Source organism: Glandiceps talaboti, chromosome 1 (genome assembly GCF_964340395.1).
Source record: "Glandiceps talaboti chromosome 1, keGlaTala1.1, whole genome shotgun sequence".
In the NCBI taxonomy this organism is placed as follows: Eukaryota; Metazoa; Hemichordata; class Enteropneusta; family Spengelidae; genus Glandiceps; species Glandiceps talaboti.
Window position 1 is genome coordinate 20,816,048 of NC_135549.1, and position 21,991 is coordinate 20,838,038.

The window sequence follows — 21,991 nt, forward strand, 5'->3', positions numbered from 1 at the left end:
TAGAATTACACAAAGTGATATCCAAATCACAAGTTTTCATTGAGGTGGGGATTTAAATGGTTGGGTAGATCTTTGAAGACAGTTGAACTTTGTCAAATTTGTCAAATGTTGAAGCTACATACAGAACTAGATGCTAATCTTAAGTCATGCACAAAAAATACACACTCACAGAATGACAGGATTTTACGCAGCACTTTACAGACACAAAATTTGTTCCCTATGCTAATTGGTCCATCAATTTGTACCCCACGCTACTTTGTCAATCACATTTTCCAGTCTCAGTAATTCTAGAAAAATATATCCTAAATGAAATAGTTGATTTGTGAATTTAACGGAAGTTTCGGTAACTTTTTTTTAAATTGATTTTTTTATGTTTTATTAGTTTTGTAAATATCTTTTCCAATTTCTGAGTGTCTGTATTTTAAATGGGGTAATCCTGTTGACATCTCAAATAAATAAATAAATAAATAAAAATAAATATAAATAAATATAAATAATCAAAATACTATCGCAATGACACCAGCTAAGAGTAGTAACTGCCTGATGACATTAACAGCCAAAATCTAGCACTTCATAAAATTATAACTTTTTACTCCAAATAAAAACTATACAGTATTCATAGTAATAAACAGACTTATTAAATTATTGCTGGGAGGAGGGGAGATGAACTATTAATTATGTTTGAAATATTGAAATTTGCGATAGAAGAAACAGTCACTTACCCTTGTCTTTGGATTGACAATAATAGAGGAACATCCCACAGTTATAGGACTATCAGATACTCTATAGTGGTAGACACCTACAGTATTGAGTTGTATGGTTTCAATGCCAAGACTACTGATCAATCTACCACCATTATTGTCTATGTATGTACATATATCTGAAAGTCAAAATAATACACAGAAATCACTCATGGTTGAAAACTAAACACCTAACAGTGTGTGTTACATGTACCTTGAATACAACTGTTCACAAGAGACCGTCAATATATGCTATGCATGTCCTGTGAGTTCATCACGTTTTACCTGTGTATTACTTAGATGTTCCCCAAAGGTTTGTTGGCTCCCAGTAGTGTAATTTGGTAATAAAACATGTCATTTTAAAAGTACAAATGATGAAGAATTTGGTGATAGCAAGCTAACATGTCAGTATTCAGTTTTATTTAGAACACTGCCCCAATGTTTCGAGAAAGGACTTGTCATCCGAACACTAGTTGGTCCACTCTTTATATTAATGTCACAATCTCCCCATATGTGTATATTATTATGTGCGCACCACCATTTTAAAAATAATTCATTGCGACATAAAACATTTTGTGGTTGGTAGTTAGTGAATGTTGTAAGAGATTGCTTTTGATTTAATACATTGAAAATCACGAAACATGAAACAAAATTTTGTCAGACCAGACAAAACTTCTTATTAACATTGTTACATTTTATTGTCTGGCACGAGAAAAATCTTACGCACATTGATCCTTTAATTGTCTGGTGCAACATACATCTTAACCAACTTTGCTACACTTTCTTGGCACTGATGGTGAGCTGCCGTTATCAGTTAAAAGTACAAAGGCAACACGTGAAGGTAAACCTAATGTTGGCACGTTCTTACTTTAATAATAACTTTAACTTTATTGCCACATATAAACGCATGAGCTTACAATGGAAATTGGTGCAGTTTTGCAGACAAAAGACAAGTTACAAGAAAACCCCATGAAATAGGTAAAGAATATAAACTAAGATAAAATACAATGGTAGACATGAATTAAAAGCATAATGTGATCTACAGTAAATATATGATAAAATAAAGAATTTGTAGACATATAAGTATTTCTGTGGTAAACTTTCATGAAAACAACACACAAGACATGCAGCATACACATCTATTAAAAGCAGTGTTACTTACTATTGCAATCTTGGTCAGGAAATGCCTTGGTGTCTCCAGTAGTACATCTGTCAACCTGTATGTAGTAAGGAGCAAAAACATTCAGTATAACATTTACACTACAACTGTGTGTACATGTACATGTGACATCGGTGACCAGCTCTAGCTTTCAGAACTATTATCATATGTTATGCAGTAAGGTAAAGATACTTTAATAGTGAACCACTAAGTTATAATACTACCTTTGAAAACTATATTACTAAATAAACTTACAATTCATTTTGTACATGTGCTCCTACAAGAAAGTTGAAAGCACTGTACTAAAACATCTAGAAAACGAAGACGATGAAAAGTACTTCATACCACGGAGATTCATTAGCTTCATATGATGCGAGATACAATACTATCTAATATGATAAGCTATGATACGATATGATGTGTGATACAATACAATCTAATATGATAAGTTATGATACGATATGATGCGTGATACAATACAATCTAGTAATATGATAAGTTATGGTACTATACAATATGATATGATACTATATGTAATGCAATGTATACAAAGCAATATGATTTATGATATAATATGATACAATATCTGATACGATACAATTTGATACAACGCAATGTGAATATATTTTACGATATGATATTTTTAGTTGCCCTGTAAGAATCCCTGAAAATCATGTGTTTACAGTCTTATATGTTCTGGTTATTACAGGCAGCCTTTTGCAGGTATATACGTAATAAGTAATCTGAAGACTTTACCTCCATGATAGAGAAATTATCCTGGACATCTTCAGGGTTCCAAATCCACCACACTCTATCACCAGCAGATATGGCACCAAGATCTATGCATAAAACATGACGATATCAATCATTAAAAGTGGTACTAGTGAACTTTATTAGGTTATTTACGTGGTATTAAATACTTCATGACACCTTGCTTAAATATTAATAAATATCATAATTATGAAAAATAAATTATAATCATTCAAGTGGTGTATGCTGATCATATACTTTTTACTCAGTTGATTGTTATTATAATTATAAATGATCAAAAATAATTAAGATTATTCAAGTGGCACAAGCTCATATTTTATGATATTATTTAGCGGTACTCAGTAAAAAAATATTCTGGTATTAAATTATGTTAAAGTCAATATGAATGCCTTCTATGGCATTTAAGAACCATCTTCTGGCATATTAGTACATTGAATGAATGATGTGGATTTCACTGAGATTTTAGTATAGGTGCATGAAATTATACATCCTTGTATCATTGTGTAATATGCCTAAATACCAGAGTTGAGTTCTGTGAATAGCAAGTGAAAGTTTTAAGTATGCCTCAATAAGTATACTACAGCAGAACTGATGCGTACACATAACTCACTTACAGTTTAGGCCTCTTTAAACAAAATAGTCTAATTCAAAATTTGAAATGACTGCACGATGAAAAAGCTTTAAATTTTAACTTTCAGAGGGAACTGTAACAGTTATCTAATCGTACAGAAAGGCTAACTCATATGAATTACTTGACTGCAATCTGATAAAAAGAACATAACCAAGAAAATAAAACTGATCATGCAAAAAAATTTGGCATTGGAATTACACAATTCAGCTGACTGCGCTACATCAGATTACTTCTAATAGTTACCTGAGACTGCATCTTATATATTCAAGATTACCCTAGATGAGATTGTCTATATCATGCTCAACTAAGCAAATTGGTAGGACCCTGGAGAAGTACTGAACTACCTGGGCTGCAAATTAATTTGAGTGATATATGTACATAGACAGAAACCCCAGCACTGAACTACATGTACCTGCGTACGTGATCAAACATATGACATACTGTACATGTATCTCTTACGTGTAAATCGGGGAGAGAACTGATCACAGCAGATACACTGTCAAGGGCACACATCCCACTTCTGACACCATGTTATATTCAGTGAGGCTCTGGATGTCGTGTTCTACTATTGCAGCTATATAACTTGGACTGCAAATTAAATTGAGGGACATATGCACAGACAGCAACCCCAGCAAAGAACTACATGTACCTGTACTGCAAATTAAACTGAGCAATGTGTGCACAGATGAAAACCCCAGTACCTGGACTGCAAATGAAATTGAAGGATATAATGTACAAACAGAAACCTGTATTGAACTATCTGGACTGCAAATTAAATTGAATTTGAGCGATGTGTGCACTGAGAGAAACCCTATCAGATCATTTCATTAGATGTGGAAATTGTGTGTTAGTATACGAACACTTCAGTTGGCTTAAACTTATATTTAGTGAATCTAATATCAAGGTGACAAGAATGTCAAACTGTCTGTCTGCTGTGTAAAGTAGTCAGATAGCTATCAACACCTGTCATCTGTTGAATCATTCATTTTTTAGCCCATATATCATGACTACATAAGAAGATATAGGAACTTTTTGAAATCCATGATTGGGTTACAAGGACATTACGAAATGGATACGAATAAAAGATACACAGTAATTTTCATAGATTTCACAATAATTCATCCATTCCGATCTTAGTAAATATTATCTGTGCTACTCATCTAAAATTGCATTGGCTACAATGTCAAAATTTTGTTATTGAGGGAAGTATTTTTTTAATACTGTCAGACTTTCCATAACTACACTGTATTATACATTAGGTAGTAGAACTGGTGGCTTGGCATCAATCTTCTGTATGGTAGGCCAATTTGGATTCATTCACATTGAAGAAATTTTCTTCTGCACCAAGAACATTGTTAACTTAATGTCTACTGACAAGCAATTTTATTACTAACAATAAAAAATAACATTACTGTCAATGTGTGTATATAATTCTAGCATGAGAGCAGAAAATCAAGTTTTGACACTTTACAGTGTGCTAATTTGCTTCAGTTTACTTTTACTGCCAGCAAATTTTTGTATAATACAAATACACACAAGGTTCTACATATTTCCATTCAATTTTTTGGAATACACGACTAGGTGATGTTACATGCTTGTTATGTCGCTGCGTAATTGCCAAGTTCTTCCCTGGCAGGCCACCGTCAATCCTGAGTCACCAAGCCCTGACAATGCATCGCACCTCTGGGCCTGTGTGAGTAATCATCCCCGAATGCTCAAGTCATTACTCCAGGAGTATACCCCAAATCTGTACTCATTTTGTGTGAGTGTCAGGTGTCAATTATATCTTGGTGAATGAGAAAATCTCAACACCAAATTCGACAGCAATTTGGTATATGCTTGTCATGTATCAAGTGAAATGTATCATTGTGTCAGATGTATATAATGAGCACTCACAAAAGAACAAACGACAATAAACGTAACAGCCAAACAGAAATTGCGACGTGTACACTACATCGTATTTAAATCAAACTGTTATAGAGGCTGATATAAAAGCTCATTACTTCAGGGCAACATCAAAAGTCAAATGATATACCTCGAATGCAGAAAAGTACATGTGACATAAAAAACGTATATTTTAGTCACGGATTACTCACTGTAGTACTGTATAGTGATGTAGTTCTAAAATACTCACCAGGATAGAAACCATCCCCTGTTAGTTCAATATAATGTTCTTTCTCTTTAGGATAGACTATAATGACACCTAGGTATTCCCTGTTATCATCGTAGTCTTGGTCACAATAGTAGAACACACCAGTCTTTGTAAACACATGGCTTAGAATTCCAGAACGACTGTTACAAATATACAACATATGAGATTTTCATCAATTTTACATTTAATGCTTAGTTAGTACAGCGGATTGTATGGTGTGTTCTCTACGGAGTTAAGAAAGTGTGAAGGGTTGTTGAGTCATTATAGGTTCATGCAAGGGGTAATAGCTTTGAATACAGTGTGGGAATTTAAAAGTGCTGTAATAAGACATATATCATTATTTTTCCATTAACCATGATGAAAATTTAAATATAAATGGTCAAATGATGGAGATAACTACTAATAAAATTGCTATAATGATGTAAATTTGTATCAAATATGAAAATAATGAATGTAATTTTTACACATATTAAATATGCACTTTGACTGAAATTAAAACACAAAAAAAACTTTTAATTCTCTCCTTTTTCATCACATAGTGATATCAATTCTCTTCTTTTTAGTCACGTATTTGATATGATTATGCTCATTTTGGTATAACAAGCACAGAAAAAGTATAGTTTAATAACTATTACCCAAAATGTGTTTAATTTGGCCAGCACTTTGGTGTTACTCACTGCATGGCCTTCCAACTCAAACCCCTGGATTCAACCATTTACGGCTCATCACATTTCACCATCTTGAGTTCATAATGACAATCTTGTAACATCTGAAGACTGTTTTTTTTTTGCAATACTTCAGAACTACTTGAAATTCCAAATTCCCTTTCAAGCACATCTTAATACAGTTCCCATAACTACTTATTCCTAATGGAATTAATTCCCTTTTCCTTACAAGGATAATTCACCTTATGTGAGAAAACTGAATTTGTCATTTTGACTAGAAGTAAATAAGTAAGTGAGATATACTGCAGGTAAAATTAGGGCACACACACAGCAGCAAAGTACTATCTTTTCGTAAACACAAACTTATGATACTGTCTAGTGTGTCTCAAAGTGAAATACTATGTGCTGGACTCATTTAAAACATCAGGAATTACCTTTAATGTTTAAAGATAGTTGTCAATCACTGCAGTAGAGCAAGCTTTGTAACAACAGACACTATTTTTTGTTCCTAAAATCCAAATAATGGTTACTGCATGTCTCCGTACTTCCTTCAAATTTATGTTTCATAGATAAGATCAAACATCTTGTACATAATATAATTATGATACTTACCTGTTACTAAGGACATGGTCCTTGTTGCTAGGATAATTTGAGTCAAGTTTTTGAATGTCTAGTGATCACCCATTACTTACTTTCAGGCTACCATGCTAACGTCAATGTCAGTGTGTGCTACTATATGTTTTTCGTTGATTGAATAAACTGAGTTCCTACCTTGGACCTTCACATCTGAATCCCCCTTTGACTGGTCTAGGGTAGGGATCCAGTTCTTCAGAGTACTGCGGCACGTCTACCTGTATAATATTATGACCTTTCCTGCACTGTAAACAAAAGAACAAATTTCATGCTTGTCACTTTTAATCAAACGGTTTACTTATTTATAACTATTTCATTACCTCATAATAATTGGATTGAACCATAGACCCGTGTAGGGTCAATGATTGAACACACACAGATTTAACTTTCCACTTTGCTATTGGCTCATTACGACTATTTTTGTGACAATATATTTTAACAGGATAATTATCACTACTACTATACCGGAGGGGAAAGAACTTTCAAAAACTGTATTTACGGAATATACTGCTTGGATTAGTTTTGTTTTGTTGTTTTTCCATCATTTCAAACTAGATTTACCCTAAAATCAATATTCATAATAAATGGACACAATGCATTTGTAAAGTATACAACAATGGTGTTGAGAATTTTGAAAGACTAAAAACAAATTATAGCAGTAACATTTCCCGCAAAAAATCACTTTCAGAAAGTAACCAGATTTATAGCCTCAATCTGTGTCTTCAGCTTTGACCACTACACTAACAATTACTGACCACAACTATGATCAAAATGAATTTTGTCGACTTTTGTTGTCATGGATAAAGTATATTTTCAATGAGGCTATCAAATATAGAATGATGTTAATTATATTAAACTTGATATTATTGGACAATATTATTCAGTTAATACCCATATCCTGACATACTGCAATTGAATAGTACAAACATAAGCCTTGTGTGGCATGTCAAGTGTTACCATCACTCTCAACACCCACTTGAAATCCTACAGGGAAATGCAACTTCAGAAACTTAATGGTAGCCCTGTGTGTACGCACTGCTGTGTTGAAACTCAAAACAATCATGGGGTCATTATCATGTGCTACACGGCACATGAAAGGTTGCCCCAGAGCATAGTGTCTTAATACTGAACCTACATGTAAGATATATATCAGTTCTACAAAAGTACAATGGAAATATGTCTTTACCGAACTTATAGAAATCTATACATACACAATGTATCATACACAGGTTTTGTATGAGTAGTGACTAAAAACAAGAATATTTGCGGCAATGCTGTATACCTTTCAAACCATATATTGATGATCACTGTGACTACAGGTACATATGATGTACACTGTAAAGTCTGTGATGTCTGGCACCTAACTCAGTACTGTGGAGGCGAGTAGTGACAAGGAATATCTATCTATGATGGGTATATCAGCATGTGACTATACCGGTACACTAAAAGTGTCAACTGTGCAATAGGGAAAAAGGGGTTCACACTGTACCTACACCTAACAAATGTCATGTAGATGTAGACACAATAAATAATCACTCAAAATGTGTGTTGGTGAACACAAAACAAGTGCATGAACACAGGTGATCATTAGATGAAGATCCCATTACCTAATCAAACTGATACAACTTTCTACCAAAGATGAGAATTCAAATTCTGAGGATAAGAACTCGAATTCTGAGTCAGAATATATAACTTACAAATCATTACCAAAAAGTACCAAATGTTAAAAAAAAATTCTCATGAGCACTTGAGAACTCAATCTTCTTAGAAAATCTTCAGATGAAATACTTCAATTATTGAGAAGGAAATTTTTTGTCATGTGTATTTACTTCGGTCTGTCAGTTATTTTTCTGGTAATAAAAGGCCATCATAAACGTGTAATCATTTCAGTTTTTGGAAATTTCACCATCTCAAAAACATGAATAACTTTACCGTGGATATATCTTTTCTTTCTACATTTTGATACTTTTAAACCTCATGTGCAGTGTGCTATATACATTATAAAAAGGGAAGAGAAAAACAAGTGCTCTCCACCAGCCAGTGTTTTTTGTGAATTTTCTGAAGTTGGGGGAAAAGCAAAAGCAGGATAAAGCAGTGGCTGGGTTCACTCATAGTTTACCTGATATGAACCCTCATTACTAGAAATCATTTCATCATCTTGTGATTCATTATCACCATCCTTTTCTGAGGCTTGCTCTTCCTGTTTGTGTTAGTGTTCAAATGTTGTAACAAGTCAGACAAAAAAAGATAGAGAAAGAGAGAGAGAGAAACACGTATACATACATATGTATGCAAAATAGATGAAAGATTTACTAAGATCTCAACTGTAAAAGCAAAGGGTATGGAAATGATGAGATAAAAGGTTGCCAATGGATAATATGGTGAAATCCTACACTGGGTAAAATGTTCAAAATGGCATGTTAGCTAGAAGGGTAAAATAACAGGTTTTCAAATGACACGAGGCTTGCTCTTCCTTTGTGTAAACTAGTGTTGGCTGGTTGAAAGGATATAGTAAGTCAGGTAACAAAAGAAAGAGAGAGAGAGATGCACATAGATATATGTGTATGCAAACAATTCACTAGATGAAAGATTCACTAAGATATCGACTTTCACAAGAAAAGTATAGTAGTAAGGAGACACATAGGGCAAAATGGCGAGATGAAAGGTTTTGAACAGATATTATAATTGTGAAATCACACACATCGGGTAGAATGCTAAAATGATCCATGTTAGTTGGACTGCTGGAATAACAGGTTTAAGACTTGTTAAAAGGACAAGATCGATAGAAGACTCAATGAGGTGTAGAGAAAATTGAAAGTGAATATAAAGTTACAGTTGTACAAAAATCTTGATGATTAAAGTTGATGAAATAGAGCGTCAAACATGGCACAGGTGATAACAAATGTGAGGTGACAACTTGCAAACAACGAACACTAAATGAAAACATATCACAGCTTTTTTTTTTTCAATAGAAAGCATGAGAGTTACAGCATGGATGTAAAAGCACTTAAACATGGTTCTACAACATCAAATCAACACGCATTACGAAGTAAGAATTATAAGTTGGTTGCTCTTTACACATCGATCACTAGGTATCATTTCACCATGGCAACAGAGCAGGTTTTCGTAATCTGAGCTGACAGCTTAATCACAATAACACATAAACTAGTCAGGTAGAATGTTGCTGATATGTGGCGCAATAAAAATATCTTTGACTATTCTCACCTTAAGCCTATCCCATTCCCACCACACGCGATCACCTTCGTGAATCCTGATCAAGCGAGGATTAAATTTACGATCTGTCACTTCAATTCTGAACTCTCGTTGGATCTCTTTGACTTGAACAATACATAAGTGAAACTTCCCTTCTTCTTCGCCTTCCGTTTGGAAATAGTACAGCCCTGGGGAACTAGTTAAATAAAGAACACAACTAAGATGTCAGAACAGAGTACACCTGATTGTATCAGCTTTAACACTGACTTATGTATCTGATTAGAAAACCCATTTTGCAATCACACCATTTCATTTTATAACTAAACTTTCTATATCCTTTTCAGCATGTCTACTGAGAAGATATATATTGGATTTTATATGATCTGTTAATTGGCAATAACAGACCACATTATTTCCCAACATTTTTCTTCATCCAGCCAAAGGAAATATGAGTGACCTAAAGGACCTTGTCACTACGAATCGCTAGACAATTAGTGACAAAACCCTTCAGTCAGGAGTATTTTCTAGTTGACTGAATAAAAATATTGGAAAATAATTATACTTCCTCCAGCATAACTTAGGAAAAAGTGAGAAAAATACTGATGATTTTGAAAATTCTGACTCATATTTTGAGTTCTGTAGAAGCAATGGCATGAGTGACATGAGTTGTCATGACTTAGAATTCTATGAGCTGGGTATATATTTCATATTTTCTGTTCAAAGACAATATAATATTATACTTAGCATAACTTAATTTTTATTGAACACCAAAAACCCATTAGGTTGTTGTTTATTGCTCAGTGACCTGGTAATTATTCTGCAAATTGGCTGGAAATCAGAATGAGTGTTTAGGAAACCTGCAGAGTTCAGTTTTGTGTAAAGTTACAACGATTATATTTAAAAGATGTTTTCAGTTGGATGTCTTGAGTGTATGTTTTCACTTCAAGTATGTTTTCACTTCAGTCTAGTCTGTTGCTTATCTGTGCATCAATATCAAGATCTGCCTTTATCCTTTACAAGAGACAACTTGATACCATGTGTAGCATCTAGATACTTCAGTCAAACATTGCTATGGTAACACTCGTGACTTACAATTATGTTATAAATTTGAAAGCTAAATCAGATACATGTCCACTGTGGGACGTATACATTTTAACATAATTACTGTAGTTTGTGCAATACACCAAGTCTTATTATAATTGTATGTGTGATGCTTATTTATGGGAGTTAGATTCTCACGACTATAGCAGCTAATCGTACCATTCTTAATAATATTAACAACATTTGAGTAAACAACTCATTACAGTCTTTGTTGGGGTGATCCACAGTCCCTGCAGAAAACAGCCCTTGTGATCATTCAATGGTTGTGTTATTGCCAGACCTATGATGTTCAAACTATGTTGTCATGGTTACTGCTACTTTATTTGTAACAACACATAAAGAGAAAAATAATTCAAAAATCAATCACTTTTCTTGATATTTAGATAAAATGTGTTACTTTCATAGTATGACAAATTTATTTCACTGACAGAAGTGAATTTTCTTACTTTTACTATTATAGTTAATAGGTAATTGTAATTTACATTTAAGTTTTGTCATCATATCCATGGTTGTATTTTATCTTAAGTTCTCTTTTCACTTGTTTGAATTTGAGTGAGACCATTTCTTTCACCTGTCATACACTCTTTCATAAACAAACAAACATGTAAACATGTTAATATTGCTCGTAGCTACCTAGTTTTCCATTTGTTACTATGACAGTCTGGTACCTAATAACATCTTAGCATCTAATTTTGGCTGACAAACATTTTTAGTGGAAAGACATATTTCATTGGTAGACACAAACACTTTTTTTTTAAAAACTACAGCGTACTTACAGCCAAATCACTGTGTTGCAAGTAAATGCACTGATTTGGAATAAATCTACCTACCTCATAACCTACAGAATTTACCAGTGAAAATGAGTTCCATTTCCACACTGATTTATTTTGACATAAACATAGTCTCAGCTATTAAGTAAGTAAGCTTAAATAAGTTTAGAGCCAATTTTATGCATATTACGTTAATGATAACTGTACAGTCAGTAAATGTAACATTTACAAAGTATTGTTATTACGTTTTAATAAAATTAGAAAGGTCATGAAATCTTAAGAAAATCAGACTTACTTGAATTCATGCTTGTAACTTCCAGATTGAGTAGGTGCTGAAGTTCTGTAAAAGAAAATAATACATCAAGTGGGAACATTTTCAGGCTCAGCTATTTTTGAATTCTAACAAAGAAAGATCAAAAGACATACTGAATAAATTATATAAGAAGATCCCCTCTCCCATTCTTACAAAGTGTTATTTACAGAGAAAATGGAAAGGAATGTGTACTAATCTTTATTTCTTATAAAGCGCATCACATAATGAGACAACTGTACATCAACTGATTGGAACAAAAAACTCCATTTGAAAAACTGTTAAAAATATCCAGATATTGAGATAATCACAGTTGATATTTTTGACTTTAGGGGTAACATTTACAGCAAATGTATGAAAGAAGAGAGAAGACAGTGAGAAAATTCCAAAAACAACAACAAAAAAAAAACACTCAGTAAGAACAAATTCTTGAAATGCACTTTGGAACACTTAGTATCAAAAGACAAAATTGATATTACTCATTCTGCTCATTGGTTAAAAGTCTAAGTCATGTCAAAGGTCAATATAGAAAGCTATTAAGTATCTGATGCATTTTTGTACTATGGAGAAAAACACATAAATGAATAAATTCTCTTAAACACATTATAGTCTGAGTTCTGCAGTAAATAGTGATTTTTGTGACAAATATGGCTGCCTTTTGGTACTAATATTTGAAAATGCAATGTAACACGATGTGCACAAGGTCCCCATCATATGTCACCTTTGTGCAAGGTTTGAATGAAATTAGATATTACATTACATATCATAGAAATGGTTGTGTATACTAATGTAGATAGCTGGATGCATGGACTGATTGATGTTCAGTGATTGTAATACCCGTAATTAAAGTGAGGAGTTGAGAGTAGAGGTGGGGGGAGGGGGAGGATCGAGGAGGAGAGGAACCCAATAAATTTAAAGAAAAAGACAGCATTCCAGACTACACTTTGAAATTTACCAGCTGTAAATGTGTACACAAATAGCTTTCATTTTTTACTTGTAAATTATATATGATGTAAAGTATTCTATAATATGTTCAAACACAGTCCCCAAGTGTATACCTCTGATGTATCAAAAAACGGCAAAATTACTGTTCAAGTCTACAGGGTGAATGACCCATTCAAAATGTGCATTTCCTGATAGCAGACATGTAATGACATTGAACAGTTTCAATAGATACTATGGTGTTGAATTGAATGAAAGAACCTCAAATACTAAGTTAACTTGAATAGACAACTGAGTAGGCCTTCCTTAATCAAATTTTATCTCTCTTTCTCTGATCAACAAATTCTAGTTTTACTTGCGGGTATCCCTGCCCACTCACGAAAGTCTGGTATTGTCAAAGTAAATTAGTTGTGTAAGTTAACCAAGAAAAAATACAAAAGGAGTTCATTAGTATTTTATATATACATTTTGATCAGATTGCATTGGGCCATCATGAAACATTATGATCCCAGATTCAATTATTCTGGCCGCTTTCAAGTTTATAGGGATGTAGCCCACATAGATTAGACTGTTGGGTTTCATAATTTTTCGGAAAAATTGAAAAGCCAGAGTAGAAAAACTCCTACAGAAGAAACACTTAATACAAATGTACCAGGAGAAAAAGCCACAGAAGAAAACGTTTTAACATCAACAGAAAAAATTCACAGAAGAAAACTATTAATATCATGACAAAGACCCAGAAAAGAAAACTTAAATATGAAAAGAAAAATTCAGAGAAGAAACACTCCTGGTATAAGTGGAAGTACACTTGGAAGAACAAGTCCTAATATATGAAGAAACATTCAGAGAAATAAACACTTCTAAACTCAGGGAAAATACCCAGAGAAGTTTCTAGAAACTCTGTGAAATAAAACATCAGAGAAGAAAACTTCAAGAAAATTTCAGCAGAAAAACTCAGGGAATATAAAACATAACAAAATCGAGAAATAGTACATTCCCACAGAAAGCAATATGTAATTGCTAATTTCTGATACCAATGTGTGATGTACACCCTTTGTCAATCTGTGGTTATGCAGTAATTTGAATGTGTTAGCCAATGCCAACAAGTACCTTTTGATTTATTTCAAATGAGAACTGCCTATGAGCACTGTCATGGATATATGGTGCTATATAAATGTTTTTATTATTATAATATTGTTTATTATTAAAATAACAGTGGGTTGCATGAAATGGAGTGTTATAAATGCCACTATCATACATATGAAAATTGTCTATTCAGGAGTTGGATAGTTCTGTCGTCATTACAATATCTCATTTACAATCCAGCAAGATTATAAGTCATTTCCAAATTTCCCACCGGCAAATTCTAAATGATTACATAAATAGCGGATTTCAACTAATATCCGCACTTGTACAGGTAATTTCTGATGTTTACCAACATACTGCTGAGTTACCATGGTAATTATACCAAATATACAATCAAATTACTCTATCACAGGATATACAGTGAGACTAATTGAATTCTCGACTAATAGCTCTATGTAATTGTGACATTCCAGGTATACATGTTAAAATTGATAAAAGTATTTATCATCAGATACTTCCATCAGTCATTTCCCATGGTCAGTACTATGACAGAACCCCATGATGTGAGAACCCCATGATGTGTGAGTGCAAATATGGCGCACTTGGGATATTTACAAGTATGAGTATACTTGCAGTGTTCTCTGTGGTCATACATGTACTTCCATGAGCATAGCGCGTGAAAATGCAGCAGAAAACACTACCAGCAAGTACCCACACTGGCACTCACTTGGAATGGCAATTCTGTTATTAATATTATTACATGTTTATCAGAAACAGCAAATTTCCATTAAAAAAAACCCAATATTATACAATCACTAGAGTCTTGCTTTTGTGTACAAGGAACAATCATGCCATGATATATCATTTGCATACAGGTATGAAATAATGTTTTTTGGTATGGCACTGCAGTGCAAATACCACTACCAGGTACCAGGTAGTATGCCCATGGCACATACTGACCAGTGCAAGTAATCTGTAATAATGAAAGTACATGTAGCTTTTCAGGTATACATGTTGGATAGTAGGGTATCATAAGATCCCTTTATATCAGCAATTTCCCATGATCAGAACTGAAAAGAGCTTTTAACTGATTAATGCCATGGGATCTCTAACTTTAAAACTGTATTACTAGTAACAAGATCTTTGTTTTTGTCACCATAAAAAGTGTAATTTCTCTAAGAATCTGATACTTCGTTAATGGATGTGCTTGTCTATATGACTAATTATATAATGAACTTCATTAGAAGAATTGCAGAATATTTCAATCTCAATGGTCTTATATTTCACTATATATTAAGCAGAGACCCTTACTGTCTGCAATATATTTACCAATTTCAGAACATACAAGAAAGAACATCTTGAGATGAAAGCATTTCAAATGTACCAGGTATTATATTTTTTTCGGAAAATATGAAAATGAAGTTTGAGACAACTTTTTTGAAGTATGTTAAAGACAGAAGCAAATCATCATTTCCTAAGACCAGTCTCAGACTTTAAAAATTAACGAGGTTGTTTTTCCCTTCCTGCACTACGTTTCTCAAAACCTCATCTACTCTAATTGACATTTGTCACACGTGGCAACCAGCAGCTGGTGTTGATAGGTATACACTTGTTGCTAAGGTAGGGGCAATATCACCTGCCACTTCAAGATGAGCAATTTCATCAGATAAAGTACTGTCACATAAATCATTCATAACTGTTCCAAGCTATACATGAATTGAATTGAACTTAATATGTTCCAGTTCTTGAAGTTCTGAACCATTTTGCACGTAAGGATCCTACAAGAGGGTGGCCCACATTTGGCAAATGAGGGTTCAAATTTGGTCAAGGCCACTAATCTTATGACACTGCACAAAGATGTGAAAAAAAAAATGTGTGTGTAAAAGAACTCAATGTGTTCTTAAAATGTTTACCAAACACATGCAATGACTTGTAATATACTCTTTTGAAAAAGATTCACATGAAGGCAAAGTATAACTTAGAAATGTACTAATACTTTTACTTAATGTTTTGATGTGCATTACTCTAATGTACTGTATTGATTATATAGGCATGTTTTGCATACCAGTAGTCGCCAACAAAACAGGTACATTGAAATAACATGGACAATAAGTGGTAACTTAACGGTGTCTGCTGTCTGTACACTACATTTGTACAATACTCAACTATTCTGGCCCTATTCTGCTTCTTGTGACTTGTTTTTAATAGTGTGCAATTTTGGGGATTGCTCAAAATTCATAAATAGGATAGAAGTGCCCCCCCCCCACCCCCACCCCCACCCCTCATGTCAGTCAACTTGATATTCTAGTTAACATCGTCATACAAATTAGTTAGTATACTCATTCAATACCTATCAGTGTGGTCGCATTGTAATCATAGTCACTGTGTAGTCTGTCATACATCATATCATTAAAATGGGCAAGAAGAATGTTCTGGATGCTGAACTCTCGTCAAAGAACATTACTGGGGAAGAAACGGTCATATGTAGTATTACTCCACATACTTGTCTTGAAATTATATCAACCTCCTTAACCAAGACAGGCACCTGGATATGCTGTATTCATTACATTTCTTCTGAGAATTGAGGAGGAAATTCTTTCATTTATAGCAGGAGACACTGTCATTATGATTGTAAATTGCGTACAGCTTACAATGAATTGCTTTCCACATATCATGTCTTCCTTTGATAAGTGTTTGAATCCTTGCATACAGTCACCACGAAAACAGGAAATCTCATTTCCTTTGCACATCCAATATGGGTCAGATTAATAAAGTTGAGTCATGCTTATAGACATGTATAGATTCATAAATACATATATTAGTTATTAAATTATTAAACAATGCTTTCTGTATTATCATTGATCATGGAAACTGTAGTGTAAGCTCAATGTTTCTCCAGCATGCAATCCCCATTTTTGGGGCACTTATACAAAACTAATTTCACAAATTTTTTTGAAGACTTACATTATTTTGCTATCCTAACTGACCTTTTTTATTTTTTAAATTTATGCTAGCCTACCTTTAGACTTCAAGAACTATCGCTACTTACACTGTTCCGCTATCCTAACTCACATTTTTATTTTTTAAATTTACGCTAACCTACCTGTAGACTTCAAGAACTATCGCTACTTATGCTCTGTTCTCGCCGAAGAACGGGAGCAAAAATTCAAAAATTCACAATATCATTTAGGGGATAGCGAAATAGTGTAACCGTGGTTAAAATAGTAATTCTCAAGTCTACAGGTAGGCTAATGTATATCAACTGTACGAACAAAATGTTTTGTATGTAGGCGCAATTGAAATCAGTTTGAATGTTGTACATCTAGTGCTATTGAAATTTCATCAAAGGTAATTTTTCACAACATCAATGATTGACAGATGGCAACACCAGAAGCTCGAATCTGAGCAAAAATTATCGCCTACTACTGAAATTAGGACCTAATGGTTCACATCTTCCTTCTGACTTTAATTGCCATTTCTAAGTTCATCAAACTATTAGAGTGAATTTACATAATATACTGAAGGTAGCACCAACTTTTTGTTCATTACTAAACAATCAACCGACCCATCATTTTTAAGGTGTTACAATGAGAAACACAGAAATAACTATAAGGCCACCCCTAAAGAAATTAACACACTAAATGACATCTACTGTGTTAAAAACGTCTAATGACAACAAAACACTCCCTTGGAAATCTAATTGAACAGGATAGTGTGAAAAGAATGTCGTAGGTATGTCTTGGACTATACACATCAATCTTGTTTTAATTTGTTCACAACTTTAGTACTCAATTTGAAACCATTAACGTTGTCTGCAGAGAAGAGAATGGCTGCCTGTTAGAGGGAACATCACTTTTAAGAGCATTTTGTCACTACAAATTCAAAGAAGCAGCTTTGGATGTGGTTACACACTGTGTTTCATTGTCATCCCGATCTCATATTAAAACTCATAATGGGTCTCCACTAGGGTAATGGCTTCATAATGGAGTTTGCTAGTGAACGAAATCTGGCTCAAGTCAGATTTTAAATATGTCGCGAATTTATATCATACATCATGTTGGGCTCGAATTGAACATCTGCACAAGGTAGTCAGATTTACCCTTGGGTGAACTGTTTCAGCTACATTATACAGTGTTCCATTGCTTTCCATTGGTTTAACAGACTACCATCTTCTCAACTTGGTAGTCTAGATATATACATGTACTATGTTTAGTAGTCTATGTACCATGGACTACTGCTAATTTGGTAGTCTATATATAAAATGTTTAGTAGTCTATGTACCATGGACTACTGCTAATTTGGTAGTCTATATATATAATGTTTAGTAGTCTATGTACCATGGACTACTGCTAATTTGGTAGTCTATAGATATAATGTTTTATTAGTATTCTATGTGCCCTGGACTATATACTGCTAATTTGGTAGTCTATACACATAATGTTTTATTAGTATTCTATGTGCCCTGGGCTACTGCTAATTTGGTAGTCTTTAGATATAATGTTTAGTATTATATGTGCCCTGGACTATATACTGCTAATTTGGTAGTCTATAGATATAATGTTTAGAATTCTATGTGCCCTGGACTATATACTGCTAATTTGGTAGTCTATACACGTAATGTTTTATTAGTATTCTATGTGCCCTGGACTACTGCTAATTTGGTAGTCTATAGATATAATGTTTAGAATTCTATGTGCCCTGGACTATATACTGCTAATTTGGTAGACAAGTCTATAGACATAATGTTTTATTAGTATTCTATGTGCCCTGGACTACTGCTAATTTGGTAGTCTAGATATAATGAAATCAAATGGAACATTAGGGAAGATGCAAATTTCTAGCCTACGTTTGTTTTAAAAAATAACAGTATTGTCTTTTGATATGATATATTACATCATATACATGTACAAGCAATCCTGCCCTTTAAGAATCGAGTGGCATGGACAGATTTTGTGATGGTGCACATGTACTAACCCTGCATTTGTTCTCAGGAAGCCAGTATGTTTGTGGCATAGTTTCACCTCAAAGACAATCCTAGGAGAAGTACAATGCCATAGCCATTTGACAGTGTTGCCTTGATTTATTCTAAGAACAGCTGGTGAGAAGCCTTGTTCATCATTGATCTGAAAGACAATAACAAAATAATGGAGAATATATTGTTCATGGTTCCAAGAATCACTGGGGCAGTACGATATAGGATGCTTTGGGACTGTCACAGTAAATTGGAAATGTTATCACATTTGTTTCCAATTTTCCATTTCAAAGTAACTATATTGTAATGTCCAATAACAACATCAGCACAGCAAAATTTATTTTCATCTCAGACTGGAATATTTAAAAGCCACATTAATGTGCACACTTATTTTCTTGTACATGTATATCACAAGTTTACAAATTGAATGTGTTACTGGCTACAACATAAAAAGCGGTTCAAAACTGTTTTAACCAATTTGAAATTTTGCCACGACTACATTGTATGAAAGTATTGCTGAGAGCTAGAACTCCTAGCCTTGTTCACACTGACGGCATATAACATGGTAGCTATGTAATTCAAATTTCAATATTGTGCCATTGAATGGACTGGAAAATCAATTTAAATCACAGCAGTCACCTGGTAATGACATGAATTGTTACACAACATTGATGTAGTTCCAGATTTCTATCTCACTCATACAATGTATCATTATTACCAAGGCCTTTCAAATTGTTGAAATTACAGACAAAATTAATGACACGACATGAAAATTAACATTTTTCATGGACATTTTATTATTTGCCTTATATGGTAACAACAATGTCATCTATAATCATTTTTTTTCCTTCTGGTATGAAATGATTCTTTGTGTGAATGACATGATAAATGGACTTCAGGGCTCGAAATTCGTTTTTTTTTCTTGGTAGCCCAGGTGGGCTACCATCATTTAAATTTGGTAGCCCGAGAGCAGTGACTGGTAGCCCATATGCATACATTCCTAAATGAATGGTGTTTGTGTATATATGTAACTATATGATGTATTGAATTCGATGATTGATTGAATAACTTGAGAGGTCACGTTAACACGTTATTTGTGTGTATTTCACGCCATATTTGACATTGGGGACGCAATTTTTTGCATGTATGTGTCTCTGGGACGTGTCATAAAGAGTTGCCGTATTACTATTTATATATATATTAGTATTAGCAAACAACGTACGGTTATTATTGCAATGGAGAGAAAACATATAGTCGCTGTTCGTACTTGTATTAAGTTGTAACTATTATCTAAATCTCTTGGTGCAGTGAGACCTGTAAAATTTGAATATGATTCAACGTATGGAAAACGTATAAACAGTTTCATAAGCCCCATGGCCATTTCCTGATGTGGAGACTACGTCTTGGGTAGTTTAGAAACTACTAGTATGTGCTGTTATCATTATCTATCCACGTGATTGGTTACTTATTAACAGACGGGTTAGACAGGATTTGTATTAATACATGACGGCCATTACGGCAAAGCCCCTTCCATTCATGGGCGAAGAGATAATCAAACAGAGCCACCACATCAGCCGACGGTCCATGCTGAAAACTTCACTCAGATAAATTCAAATCATCATGTCACCATTTCATTCTCACTAAAACTTCAACTTTCTTTTGAGCTTTGCTACTACTACTTACGGTGGACGAGAAGGACATTTCCGCGCTCTCAATTATTGGGCGTTCAAAGCAATTTCCGCGCTCTCAATGACAGAGTTCAAAGCAATTTCCGCGCTCTCAATGACTGAGCGTTCAAAGCAATTTCCGCGCTCTCAATGACTGAGCGTTCAAAGCAATTTCCGCGCTCTCAATGACTGGGCGTTCAAAGCAATTTCACCGCTCTCAATGACTGGGCGTTCAAAGCAATTTCACCGCTCTCAATGACAGAGCGTTCAAAGCAATTTCACCGCTCTCAATGACTGGGCGTTCAAAGCAATTTCCGCGATGTCAGACATTTCCGCAACAGAAACGATTTCCCAGACGTACAGAAGTGGAATCCCCACAAGTCACGTGTTAGTGACCCGGAAGTACATGTAACTGGTAAAAATTGTGGACACAGTGACGGTGCCTGTGTGTACACATTGTCATTGATAACTACAGTAGGTATTGTCAGAGATAGCTATAGTAACAGGTATTATTGTCACAGATAACTACAGGTATTGCATCCATGGCCAGAAGTCATATATTTTGCAGGAAATACATTTTTACATTTAACTCATGCACGTTTTACATTTTCTTAAACAGAAGTTAGAAATCATTTTTTTACATTCTCTGACTGCACGAAATACATTCTAAGACCGGGCGGACGGTCCAAGGAGCTTGTAATAAATGCATTTAATACATTCTAGAGTTACACGAAATACATTCTAGTATTGGGAGATTTAATGCCGTAACAGTAACAGCCATTGTCCGGGATAACTATAGTACCAGGTAGTGTCAGAGATAGCTATAGTTACAGATATTATCAGAGATAACTATAGTAACAGATATTGTCACAGATAGTTGTTGCGGAAAGCTTGTGGGTGTCACGCCCCGGGTGCCTGTATTTGGCTCGTCTGATTTTTCCCAGTACTTCATGTCTAGATATCCCGTGTTTTATTCGAAAAACACTTTTCATATGCCAGTCAGTTGCTGAGGGGTGGAGTCTTGGTCAGGTAGCTATAGCAACACTTTTCTTCCTCCCGCTCTCTCTCTCTCTCTCTCTCTCTCTCTCTCTCTCTCTCTCTCTCTCTCTCTCTCTCTCTCTCCCCCTCTCTCTCTCTCTCTCTCTCTCTCTCTCTCTCTCTCTCTCTCTCTCTCTCTCT

At 34.3% G+C, this 21,991-nt stretch overlaps 1 protein-coding gene across 1 annotated transcript in view; it reads right to left on the minus strand.

Moving 5' to 3' along the window:
- Window positions 1-21,991, minus strand: part of LOC144434231 (uncharacterized) — a 111,622-nt gene that overhangs the window by 51,779 nt on the left and 37,852 nt on the right. Inside the window, exons 7-14 of the mRNA XM_078122688.1 lie at window positions 19,148-19,296; window positions 12,131-12,175; window positions 9,977-10,160; window positions 6,890-6,996; window positions 5,436-5,593; window positions 2,656-2,738; window positions 1,903-1,957; window positions 723-880 (exon numbers count right to left, since the gene is read on the minus strand). Coding sequence (XP_077978814.1) covers window positions 723-880; window positions 1,903-1,957; window positions 2,656-2,738; window positions 5,436-5,593; window positions 6,890-6,996; window positions 9,977-10,160; window positions 12,131-12,175; window positions 19,148-19,296 — 939 coding nt within the window. The remainder of the gene's footprint in view (window positions 1-722; window positions 881-1,902; window positions 1,958-2,655; window positions 2,739-5,435; window positions 5,594-6,889; window positions 6,997-9,976; window positions 10,161-12,130; window positions 12,176-19,147; window positions 19,297-21,991) is intronic.